General features: G+C 43.7%; 1 protein-coding gene across 3 annotated transcripts in view; it reads left to right on the plus strand.

Annotated features, from left to right (window-relative positions):
- Positions 1-12,787, plus strand: part of HTT (huntingtin) — a 167,111-nt gene that overhangs the window by 126,532 nt on the left and 27,792 nt on the right. For all 3 annotated transcript variants that reach the window (XM_031010011.3, XM_055384412.2, XM_063705026.1), the window contains 7 exons: positions 217-424; positions 4,496-4,637; positions 6,988-7,167; positions 7,299-7,475; positions 7,773-7,849; positions 9,260-9,398; positions 10,307-10,429. In XM_031010011.3, coding sequence (XP_030865871.3) covers positions 217-424; positions 4,496-4,637; positions 6,988-7,167; positions 7,299-7,475; positions 7,773-7,849; positions 9,260-9,398; positions 10,307-10,429 — 1,046 coding nt within the window. The remainder of the gene's footprint in view (positions 1-216; positions 425-4,495; positions 4,638-6,987; positions 7,168-7,298; positions 7,476-7,772; positions 7,850-9,259; positions 9,399-10,306; positions 10,430-12,787) is intronic.

Below are 12,787 nucleotides of genomic sequence, written 5' to 3' on the forward strand. Positions count from 1 at the left end.
GGCAACAAGAGCGAAACTCTATCTCAAAAAAAAAAAAAAAAAAAGGATATCTGTTTCTACTTAGAAAAATCAGAATTTTCTAAATGCCAGGTGTTCTGAATATGTAAGCATGGGAGACGACTCAGCCTGTTTCATTTTTATGTAAAATCTTCGCGTAGCCATGTGGCACTGGACCGAGATGAAAGCAAAGACATTTCTCCTTAACTTTGTTTCTAGGAATGTTCCGGAGAATCACAGCAGCTGCCACTAGACTGTTCCGCAGTGATGGCTGTGGCGGCAGTTTCTACACCCTGGACAGCTTGAACTTGCGGGCTCGTTCCATGATCACCACCCACCCGGCCCTGGTGCTGCTCTGGTGTCAGATACTGCTGCTTGTCAACCACACCGACTACCGCTGGTGGGCAGAAGTACAGCAGACCCCGAAGTAGGTTCATAATGCCCCACAGCCCAGGGCGCCAGCCCAGCACCCTGTCCTGAGACTCCCAGTAACCTGAGGTTTGGCCACCGTTAAAGCATTTTCATTTTCCATTTTTTGTGAGGGCTTGTGAAATTTCTGCTGCATATTAATATTCCTTTCATGGACAGCATATTATCGGGACAAACATGCGGTCCAGCTAAAGGCATTCAAAATAGCAGTTGCTTTCTAAATGCGATTTTCTTTGGCGGGTTCTTTGACACCATTCCATCTTGGGGGATGTGCTTGTCATGCTCTGTGGCTCCTACTAAGTTCTAGTCCTTAAATTGGTTCCATAGCCAGACATATTGCAATGTCTTAACTTCATTATAAAGTAAATGTGATTCTGGTTATCCTTAGATAATGAAGTAACAATTTAGCAAATTTCAAAACCTCTTGGAAATGTTATTTTACCATTCAAAAAGACTTACTAAGGTTCTCATTATGGGTGGCCCTCTTTTTGCAAAAGGTTTTCAGGCTTAAGCTCCATTTCTAGGTGCTCCAACACTCCATTATTTGTATATGTATAGAAATAAAAGCTGTGACCACCCCCCACCCTGGCCCCCACCCAGCTGAATCCTCAGCACAGTATTTCTGGACAGCTCAAGATCCCACGCTGGGGAAAAGAAGTTCTGGAGAGAAAAGAGGGCAGGTGCTGCCGTGCCTCTCTGCTCAGTATGGATACTGGGCCATGTGCTGCCAGGGCTCCCAGTAGGGCCAGTTCATGGCACTCAGCTGGAAAGTCCACTGTTGGGAGGCATTCTTAACCATCCACTCTGTGCCATATGTAGTGGGGTCTGGTCATTCTGTTGGAGGAGACAGACCAGTGACGACATTTGAAATGCTTGGAGGATGTCTTAGGCCTGTTACGATGACTGAGCACTGTGGGAGCAGGAGACAGAAAGTCAGTGTCTCCTAGTTCTGTGCTGCTTTAACGTCCATAGAAATCAGCTGCGGATTCAGCAGATCGCTCCTTTTCTGACAGATGGGCCTGCTTACTCTGATGTTATATCAGAAAGCTCTGAATCTGGGAATTGTGTCCCCTGAATTGGAGTAACAGAAATGCTTAGATGATGAGTGTTTAAAAGAAATAAACCAAAGGTAAATTTAGTTTGGAATTCAGCAAGTGTCTTCATTCAGCCCTCTGAGGGCAAACTACAGCTTTTTGTAAATGTAGGTAAATTCTGTGACTGTTTCGTGACCCCCTCTGACCCAGTTTTCCTTTATAACCTTCTGTATTGTTCCTTCTATTATCCTGAAATAACATTAATAGATTAGGCTGGGCGTGGTGGCTCATGCCTATAATCCCAGCACCTTGGGAGGCCAAGGCGGGCAGATCACCTGAGGCCAGGACTTTGAGACCAGCCTGGCCAACATGATGAAACGCTGTCTCTACTGAAAATAACAAAAATTAGCCGAGCATGGTGACAGGTGCCTGTAGTCCCTGCTACTCAGAAGGCTGAGGCGGGAGAATCGCTTGAACCTAGGAGGAAAAGGTTGCAGTGAGCTGAGATCGCGCCGCTGCACTCTAGCCTGGGTGACAGAGTGAGACTCCATCTCAAAAAAAAAAAAAAAAAAAAAAAAAAAAATTAATGGATCAATGGATTTTTAACCTAATAATTAAATTTCAAAAAATATCGTTCTTTAATGGTAATGTAAAGGTAAAATTAAGAGAAGATAATATGTAACAAGCATGTGAGTGTCTAAGGTGTCCCCGTGGTGGAAGGAAAAAATAAATCCCCATAAGTGTCCAAGATGCCCATAGAGAGCAGAGCTGTTCTGGTTTAAACCCCTGCTCTTAGCACTGTGTTTTTCCAGCTATGGGTGGTGGGGGATGAGTATCTTTTTATTTCCATGAGATGAGAAAAATGAATTACTAGAAGTATGAAATACAAAACACAGCTGCTCTTTTTTTATCCATAGACTCAGCAGCCATAAAATTGCTGTATCCAGTTGCAGAAATTCCTGTTGCTTACTCTTGACCCTCTCTCGGTTTGTGTGCATCTCCTCTCAGGCTGCCTCCCAGATGGGAGCTGCCTCCAGGCGACACTGGGTGCTCTGCTCCAGGAGGTCCTTATGTGGGTCCTGCCCTGGCCTAGCCCCTCTCTTATGGACTCTGTCACTGTGGGTTTATGATTCACTCTCAATCTGTCTTACCTGTTGGTGAACTGTTAGAGTCCTGCCTATACTTCGGCACTTGTGGGTGTGTTGTGGTACACAAGATGTGTTGGTCACTTCTCAGCTCATCTTATTCTGAGTCACCCTGGATTTGGGACATTCATTCGCCACCAGTACCGGGCGGTGTATGGCCTGAGATTTGGGGGGGGCTTGTGCTGCTACAAATTGGGGCTGAATTTGAGTTGACATTGGACCTTCTTTATGTCTACTGCTCATATTTGAATTGCAAATACTGCCTCTTCTCTTTCAGAGGCTCATTACCCTATAGCTGTATTATTGCAAAGTGCACAATTAACAGCTTGAGTGTAAGTCACACTGGGCTGGCAGGACGGCCCACTGAGAAAGGGCACGTTTCCTGTTCGTTAGTTTTCACATTGACACATAATTTACAATACAGTAAAATGCACTTTTCTATCAACTGTAGTCAGTAACAGCTGACTACACATCAAGATATAGAGGAGTGCTGTCACTTCACACAGTTCCGTCTTCCTCTGCCACATCCTGCCCCTCCCCAGGTCTAACCACCAATCCGTGCTCTGTCCCTCTGTTCAGCCCATTGCAGAAGGCCTTAGAAATAGAATCTATAGGCTAGTTGTGGTGGCTCATGCCTGTAATCCCAGTATTTTGAGAGGCTGAAGTGTGAGGATGACTTGAGGCTGGGAGTTCAAGACTAGCCTGGGCTGCCTAGCAAGACCCCATCTCCAGAAAAAAAAAATTTAAAAATTACAAGCACGTCCCTGTAGTTCAGCTGCTTGGGAGGCTCAGGCAGGAGGATCACTTGAGCTCAGGAGTTAGAGGTTACAGTGAGCTATGATCGTGCCACTGTGCTCCAGCCTAGGTGACACAGCAAGACGTTGTCTCTGGGGAAAAAAGAAAGAAACGGAACCACGCAGTGTGCAGCCTTCTGAGTCTGGCCCCTTTTGGTGAGCAGTGTCTAAAGTTCTGTCGCGTGTTGCCCACGCGTCGGTGGCTCGCTCCTTGTGACTGCTGAGCATTGTATGGCTAGGCTGCAGTTGGCTTTCACTTCACCAGTTGGGAAACAGAGAAAAGGCAGTTTTTAAAAAGTTTAAATCTGTAGAATTTTGGTTTTTACCAGTTCTCTTCTAAATCCTGAGGGATTACAGGAAAAGTTGTTGTATTTCAGAATATTCTTAGCTTGATGTGACCTCTGTCCCCGTTAAGGCCCTTTGCCGCAATGGGAAGGACGTCGCTCGGTCAGACCCTGAAGGTCAGAGGGGCAGTTTGGGAGTGTGTCAACATTTTAACTGTATGGACTAGAGCCAAGACTCTCAAGGTTTATAATTCCCACGTATTCAAAAAGGAAAAAACAATAAAGTGAGAAGTCAATGTAAAGTGAAATAACCTGTGTTAGTGCGGAAGAAGTGTTTGTAAACAGGATTTCCATAACGTATAACCTGAACTTGTTTAGAGTGGTGATGTGTCATTGGGAAACGAACAGTAAAACATGAAAGCAGGGAGGTTTTCATTCTGGCAGTTGGCAACTTTCACGGCAGATGGAGAATTTCAAAAGCAATTGCTCAATTATCAAACATAGCCAGTGTGAGTTCTGAAATAAAGGTGCTGATTGAATGTGCAGCTTTATGGTGGATTTTGCTATTCAGGCAAGCATTTTAATTTTCTGCCTGTTAAATTCTGTTTTCTTTAGTTTTTCATATGTGGTTTATTGTAGCTTAGGAATAGATAACTGAGAGTATATATTACACATACAACATTCTGATATGGCAATATTTAAAACAACTTGTCTGTTTTAGAACTAGAATTAAACATAATCATCTTCAGTATTTTGCAAATAAGCTCACTGCCATCCAGAAACATTGTCAATGCATCTGTTGCTCCTTCTAGAAGACACAGTCTGTCCAGCACAAAGTTACTTAGTCCCCAGATGTCTGGAGAAGAGGAGGATTCTGACTTGGCAGCCAAACTTGGAATGTGCAATAGAGAAATAGTACGAAGAGGGGCTCTCATTCTCTTCTGTGATTATGTCGTAAGTTTGAAATGCCTGTAAACGGGGTTGAGGGAGGTGGGGACCAGGAGAACATCCTGTGTAGATGACACTTGCATGGACCCTCTGGAACCCAGACCGCCCGGTGTCCTGCCAAGCTCCATCAAAACTAAATCTGGAATGAATGTTTACTTCTGCCGTGACATATAATTGGAGACCAGGCCTGGCCTTCCAGTCACTGGATTCTAAGTTGGACTGTGAGAGATTATGCAGATGACTCATTTATCAAATGCCCGGCTATTGGCTCACGCCTACATGATGCTGGGTATGTTTGTTAATTTGAGGGAAGCAATGGAATAATAATAACTAATGATTTAAAAAACAAAGTAAGTGCATTGACTGTAGTGGGGGTTCTGATTTTAAATTTTTTAAAAAATTAATACCAGGAGCAGTGGCTTATGCCTAAATTCCAGCAACTCGAGAGGCTGAGGTAGGAAGATCACTTGAGCCCAGGAGTTTGAGACAAGCCTGGGCTATGGTGTGAGACACCCATCTCTAAAAAAATAAAAAATAAAAAATTATCCAAGTGTGGTGGCTCGTGCCTGTAATCACATCTCTTTTAGAAGCTGAGGGCGGAGGATGGCTTGAGCCTGGGAATTCGAGACCAGCCTGGCAACACAGAGAAACCCTGCCTCTACCAAAAAAAGAAAGAGAGAAAGAAAGAAAAATTAGCCTGGTGTGGTGGTGCGTGCCTGTGGTCCCAGCCACCTGAGAGACTGAGAAGGGAGGATTGCTTGAGCCCAGAAGTTTGAGGCTGCAGTGAGCTGTGACTGTGTCACTGCACTCCGACCTGGGTGACAAGGCGAGACCCCTGCTCTAAAATAATCTTTTTTAAGTTAATTCGTAGAAAAGGTGTTAGATGTTCATTGTCACATTTTATGATGGATTCCTGTTTAAATGCCGTTCTCTTTAAAGAAAAAAAAATTACTTGTGGGAGTTTTTAACCATAAAACTAGCATCACATATTTACCATGGGGAATTTACAAAAAAACAAATAAACGGAGGAAAATAAAACCTCCTGTAATCATACTACTCAGAGATAACTTGCTGTTAGATTTTGGTCTAGATTTAATACTTTTTCTATATTTATATTAAAAATATTTAAAACATATGCATTTCTTTGTTACAAACGTGGTATCTTATAGATACTACTGTCACATAGCAAAACAGTGTTAAATATTCTGAATCAGAAAAGGAAGCCAACTCTCCAACGGAAAGAGGTGTTATCCTAGAGACTTTTTCTGGTGATGGCAATTTATTAATAGTCACTTTTTGCTTTACTTTCTCTATTGAAGTAGTTTTTCTATTTTGTTCTACTTTTAAGGATAATATAATTGTATAATGCTGTTTTTCACAGAAATATAAGAAAAAAGATACTAATTTTATAAGTTAATAAAGTTTGATCATCCCAAATCCAAAAATCTGAAATCCAAAATGCTCCAAATTCTGAAGCTTTTTGAGTGCTGACATTATGTTCAAAGGAAATGTTCATTGGAAGGTTTCAGATTTTCGGATTTAGGGAGCTCAACAAATAAGTATAATGCACATATTCCAAAACCTGAAAAAAATCCTAAATTCAGAATACTTCTGATCCCAAACATTTCAGATAAGGGTTATTCAACCTGTACTGTCAGATGATCCCAAATGAAAAATATTAATCATTAACCAAATATCAAGGAATTTATCACATTTTACAGTTTCTGCCTAGGATTATGAATCAAGATGAAAAGGCTCTGCATGTTTAAAAATATATATTTTTATTTTCTTATAAATCTTAAATATCTACACTTAAGATTTATTTGATATGTGGGATCCACTCATATTTTGGATTCAATAATTCTGTCAAAACTGTGGCAGTGATAGGGGATTCTTTTTTTCCCACTGAACTATCACAAAATTGGAAAAAGAGTAATTGGAGAACCCCACTGGCTTAGCCAGCCCGAAGCCCGGGAGAGGGCAGGCAGTGCTGTGGATGGGGGCATCCCAGCGCAACGCTGCCCCTGCTACCCGCGGATCTCGCTGAGGCCTGCCTTTGTCCTTTGACCCTTGGCCATTTGTTAGTGTCTCTGAGAGCTGGACTGCTGTACCCTACTTCCCCAGGGGGCCTAACTTCACACAGCCTCTGCCGCAGTGCGTGGTTGGAGGTGACGGCCTTGGTAAATCGAGTTTCCTACCTCCTCAATTATTTGTGCTCATACACTGTATATTTTTAGTGAGATTTATATTTGGGATGTGTTTTCTCCTTCTTACCCTTTCTGGCCTTTCTATGGCATTAATACCTGGTCTCTTCTTGTGTACTTGAAAATGAATCTCTCATCATATTTTTCCTTAGTGTCAGAACCTCCATGACTCCGAGCACTTAACGTGGCTCATTGTAAATCACATTCAAGATCTGATCAGCCTTTCCCACGAGCCTCCAGTACAGGACTTCATCAGTGCCGTTCATCGGAACTCTGCTGCCAGCGGCCTGTTCATCCAGGCAATTCAGTCTCGTTGTGAAAACCTTTCAACTGTACGTCTTCATCCTGCCGACTATTGCCAGTTGCAGTTTTCCCTGCCTTAAAAATGGAGTATTGAAATTTTTAACTTTAATTTCTGATTTGCAAAATAGTCATCTTTTGTTCTTTTCCTTCTTGCTGTTAGCCAACCACGCTGAAGAAAACTCTTCAGTGCTTGGAGGGGATCCATCTCAGCCAGTCGGGAGCTGTGCTCACGCTGTATGTGGACAGGCTTCTGTGCACCCCTTTCCGTGTGCTGGCTCGCATGGTCGACATCCTTGCTTGTCGCCGGGTAGAAATGCTTCTGGCTGCAAATTTACAGGTATTGGGAAGAGAAACCCTGATATTGATTTATATTGAAAATTTAGCAGGCCAAGCAAAACAGGTGGCTGGCTTTTTCCTCCATAAGTATGGTCTTGACATGGTCACCGATAGAAACATGGAAACATCTGCAAACTTGCTGTTCCTCGTGTGTCTGATCTGACTGTTTCTTGTATTTTTTTCTAGTCTTCCCTTACTAGGATGAACTGTACACATCAGTTTATCCTTTTTAAATGAGCATGAGGTTATTTTGGGTTGTTAGGTGTTACAAACACACTAATGTGTTTTTGTCTATTAGAGCAGCATGGCCCAGTTGCCAGTGGAAGAACTCAACAGAATCCAGGAATACCTTCAGAGCAGCGGGCTCGCTCAGAGGTAATGCTGGAGACACAGGTCGTCCTTGTGTTAGGATAACCCAGGATATAAAGGATATAGATTTATACGGGAATAAATTCACAGGACAAGAAATCAATGTGCCTTATAGGTGGGTTTACTGCAGAAGTGCCATAATAGAACCTTCCTACTTTTAAAACAACCAGATCTCACTTTCTAAAGAGTAAAGGATGACCGGCAGGATCACGTCTGTGACGTGAGTGGAGGCAGTTTGCACTCCTGGTGGCTGTTTGAGAGGTAGCATTTAGAATGCCTGTATTCACTGTCCTGTGATGAGTGGGAAAATAGGTTATCAGGTTTATCTTAGCAAAATCAAAGCATGTCATCTAATTGCTAAACAAGAGTTGGCAAATCTGAGAGACATTACTCAATCCTTGGCATGCAGGACTTACATCTGCATCCTGTTGCCATTTTATCTCTTCAAAGCATTTAATCATTTAGTTGTGTTTGCAAAGTCTTTGAGAAGCCTTTGTCAGAAATCCTTACATCTCCTATGTGAGTGTATTTCCATGACTGCAGAATAAGTTAAACTTTTACCTTTTTCCTTCCCTTGCGGGGCGGGGTGGGGGGCAGGGATTGTGTGTGTGAGAGGGAGAGAGAGACAGCAGAGAAGGAGAATATAATTATCATGCTGTGTACTTTGAGCTGAAACTGCAAAAAAGGAAAAACACACAAAAATTATTATGCTTTTCAGTCTTTAGAGTACCTTGTCTATTATGCTTTTCAGTCTTTAGAGTACCTTGTTGATGGTGTTTTAAAATGGGATTGGGCACAATTAGGTGGACAGTTTGGGATGATTTTTCAGTCTGTAGGGCCAAGCTGTTTTGTAATTTGCATTATGAAGTTGTCATTCTCATAGCAGATGGTGGGAGATAAACTATTATTACTTTTTGACTCTAAACTTAGTCTTCAGTCCAGATGAGGGAGATTAAAAGATTATAAATATCTTGTGCCAGATGAGGTGATTGTATTTTGAAATGACCATGAATTCCTATCAGTTGTCTTACTGGGATATTTGATAGTGGAGTTTGTGCGTTTGAGTCTTAGATGATCTGTTTTACGTTTATTAAGAAAGCCTTTATTAGCTTTTATACCGTGTATTGCCTGTTGCAGTGTTTGAGTATAAATGAAATTTCTGGAAAATATTAATGGAGTACAAACTGTGATACTTAAAAGTAAACTAGGGCCTGCATTTGTATCATGACCTGTTTGAGTATTGATGAGAAAATAGCTGTGAAGAAAAAGGTTTAAACAAGTTGTATTTTCCTTTAAGAAGCCACTAATAGTGCATCCTTAGAGTGTATATTTCTAGAATCCTAGTGTGCAGAGTTTAGACTAAGACTAAAAAAAAAAACAAATTGTACTGTAATTTCATTTTTATTTGTATTTTAGACACCAAAGGCTCTATTCCCTGCTGGACAGGTTTCGTCTCTCCACCATGCAAGACTCACTTAGTCCCTCTCCTCCAGTCTCTTCCCACCCGCTGGACGGGGATGGGCACGTGTCACTGGAAACAGTGAGTCCGGACAAAGTAAGTGTCCAGCGTGTCTGCATGGGAGGCACAGGGCGCCGAGTGCGTCTGTCACCTGTGGCAGATACAGAGAGTGCAGAGGAGGTGCCGCGGACCCAAGGAGTTCTGGCGCTCGGCTCGGCTCGGTGAAGCTGTGGTTAGAGGCGTGGGGGGCCATCAAGGTCTGAGGGAGCCAAGCAGTGCTGGGGTGGGACCCTTTCGGTGGGAGTGTGGGGTGAGTAGTTAGTGGGTGAATCAAGGGATAGTCGGCCGTGGCCTGCAGGCCCCTGACTGCACAGGCCTTCAATCACATGTCAATGCCTTTAGCCTCCCTCCATCTCCTCATACCTTCTGGCCACCTGTGAGTTGCACTGCCACTGCCAGCCATTCTGGTATGTTGTCAGCACCTCCACTGCTCATACCTCATGGTTAGGGACCACTTGGAGCCTTGGTAGAGCCTTGGTACTCTACTTTCCTGGACAAAGTTCAGCTTGTGAATATGAATTTAGATTTCAAAAACCAGCAGCCCAAGTATAAGAAAGCGAAGGTTCAGCCCTGCCTTCTTAGGCTCTATTTGCTAAGCACCTGCCCTGCCCTGGTTGCTGGGGAGAGATGAGTAAAGCAGACAACCCAGGAGAGGATGGCAAAGGGGCCGCTAACCCTTAGTGGTTTAGCTATATTTGGAAGGCCTATTGGAAGTTCACCAGGTGAAGGGGGAGGCCGTGAGGGTGCCCAGGCAGGTAACAGAAGTCCAAAGGGGAAAACCTGTGGTGTGGTGAGCCATATAGCCACAGCCTGCCGGCCGGCAGCCCTCTCAGTTAGCCTAGTGCAGTGTTCCCAAGCGCTGGCCTAGGCCTGTAGCTCCAGGGATGTGAAGTCCCCTTGAACGCCGCCCATCATGTTCCCCTTATCCATTTTTTTCTTCCCAGGACTGGTACATTCATCTTGTCAAATCCCAGTGTTGGACCAGGTCAGATTCTGCACTGCTGGAAGGTGCAGAGCTGGTGAATCGGATTCCTGCTGAAGATATGAGTGCCTTCATGATGAACTCGGTACGGGGGGAGCAGCGGAGGCAAGGAATCCTCAGCTTTTCTTGTGACTTCCAAGTGGGATTTGTCTCATCATCATGTGACCCACTTGTTGACAACACATGTTGGGGACTCCACTCTGGACAGGGACGGGATGTCGGATAGACTCCACTCTGAATGGGGCCGGGAAGTGGGGAGGACTCCATTTCAGATGGGGTCGGGACGTGGGGGTTATGCTGATCGAGACAGAAAAGCACATTGTTTCAGCCACATTAGAATCCAAGGAGGCAAGTCGATTTCACTCAGCCTTTCATGCATTTAAAGAAAATGGAGGTGGTCTTATATTACAGTCAGTTTTACTTGCTCGTTCTCGTGGCAGTGAGGAACGGTATTGGATTGGTGTCTGTCTTAATTCAGGACCTTTGAGAAGATGGAGAGCACTCCCTCAGGGATTAGGAGAGACTCGAGATGGAAATGAAGATTTTGTTACTTACAGGTCCTGGCGGGTACATGGCATGCCTAGAGGCCCCTCACACACACAGAGGTTGGGGGCATGTGAGAGAATGAAGTGTGTCTCCGGGCACTTTTATTGGCATCTGGGGTGGGGAACGTGAGTGGCAGGGGAGCAGGGTAGAAACTGGATGGCAGTCGGAAGCAGGCAGCTGTGAAATTCGAAGCAAGGTGATGGGAGCCCTCTCTCGTGAGGAGGTGTTGTTTTGAAATCCAGCTGGCCCCAAGGCTGGGTGTATGGTTTGGGATGAGAACTATCTGGCATCCACTGGAGGAACAAACACAGGATGTTATCATCTAAGCTCCATGGCCAAGACAGAATGGAAGTCAAGGTTGCATATTTGCCGTAGACTTCAACACAGTGTCGTAATGCGTGACGTCAATAACTTGTTTCTAGTGTTTGGAAGTTGATCTTTAGTCGTAAAAGAGACCCTTGGATGCAGCGAGATTTCCTCTACTCACACCTCTGTTAGATGTAGTGAGGTTCTTCACCCCCCAACCCCAGATGTCAGAGGGCACCCTGCGCAGAGCTAGGAGGCCATGCAAAGCCTTGGTGTCCCTGTCCCTCACCCGTGGGCAGGTCCTGTGAGCAGTGGGGGGGCCACCTCTTGGGTATGGTGCAGCCATGGCCCAAGCAGGGCTTCCTCTCAGACCTACTAGGACGGGAGAAACCTCCTGGTGCTTTAGCCCTGCGTTGATATGCAGCAAATGGGAGGGAAGTGGGCACCTGGGAGGACAAATGCCTGTAGAGGCCAGGAGTGACGGCAGGTGTTCATGAAAAGAGACCTTGCGGGGAGGGCAACACAACAGTGTGTTCTGATGTACTGAAGAGCTCAACTGAAAACAACAGGAGAATTAGCCCAAAATCCATTTACTAAAATTGTTTATCTTTTTTTTTTTTTTTTTTTTTGAGACGAAGTCTCGCTGTTGTCCCCCAGGCTGGAGTGCAATGGCGCGATCTCGGCTCACTACAACCTCCACCTCCTGGGTTCAAATGATTCTCCTGCCTCACCCTCCCAAATAGCTTGTATTACAGGCATGCACCACCACGCCCGGCTAATTTTTGTATTTTTAGTAGAGACGGGATTTCACCATGTTCGCCAGGCTGGTCTCAAACTCCTGACCTCAGGTGATCCGCCCACCTCGGTCTCCCAAAGTGCTGGGATTATAGGCCTGAGCCACCACGCCCAGCCTAAAATTGTTTATCTTAAGATTCATGCAGTGAAAGCTAACTTACTGAGTGATAAATTTGCTTAGTGATCTGTTTATTAGGTTTTCCAAATTTGCTAATTGGGCTTTGAACAGCTGTAAAAGTTCTGACTGTAAAAGAAAGCTTCAACTTTTGGCATTCATGATGCTTTTCTGAGTATTAAACTAAGATAGATGTTTTACCTGAAGGATCGGCCACCAGTCTTTAAATGGCTAAACAAAAGGGTTGCTAAAACATAATCCAAATTGACATAAGAAATACCATTTTTCCAACCAAAATTTTGGCATTCATATGGCTACTTTTACGTATTTCAGCTGCATTTGAACATCTTTTTCAAACTTTAGGGTGGTTGGTGTATCACTGAGGTCTTGGATGACACTTTAGCTTTGATTTTGTTTTTATGAATTAAAATTGTCATACCAAAATTTTTATTCCAAGCAAATCCAAGAGCATAAAAAATTAAAATATTACTTAAAATACCAAGAGAGAACAGATATATATTTTACTAAGCATATGTTGAATGAAATTGTTCAAATATTTATAACAGGCATAGAGTAGAATTTTCTTAAAAATATTTTTGATGGTATACCGATTTGTATTTTCTCAGAATCATTTGCCTTATTCTTTTTCCTGTTGTGTTTTTCTTACCTGATTGAAAGCTC

Source organism: Gorilla gorilla, chromosome 3, assembly GCF_029281585.2.
Source record: "Gorilla gorilla gorilla isolate KB3781 chromosome 3, NHGRI_mGorGor1-v2.1_pri, whole genome shotgun sequence".
In the NCBI taxonomy this organism is placed as follows: domain Eukaryota; kingdom Metazoa; phylum Chordata; class Mammalia; order Primates; family Hominidae; genus Gorilla; species Gorilla gorilla.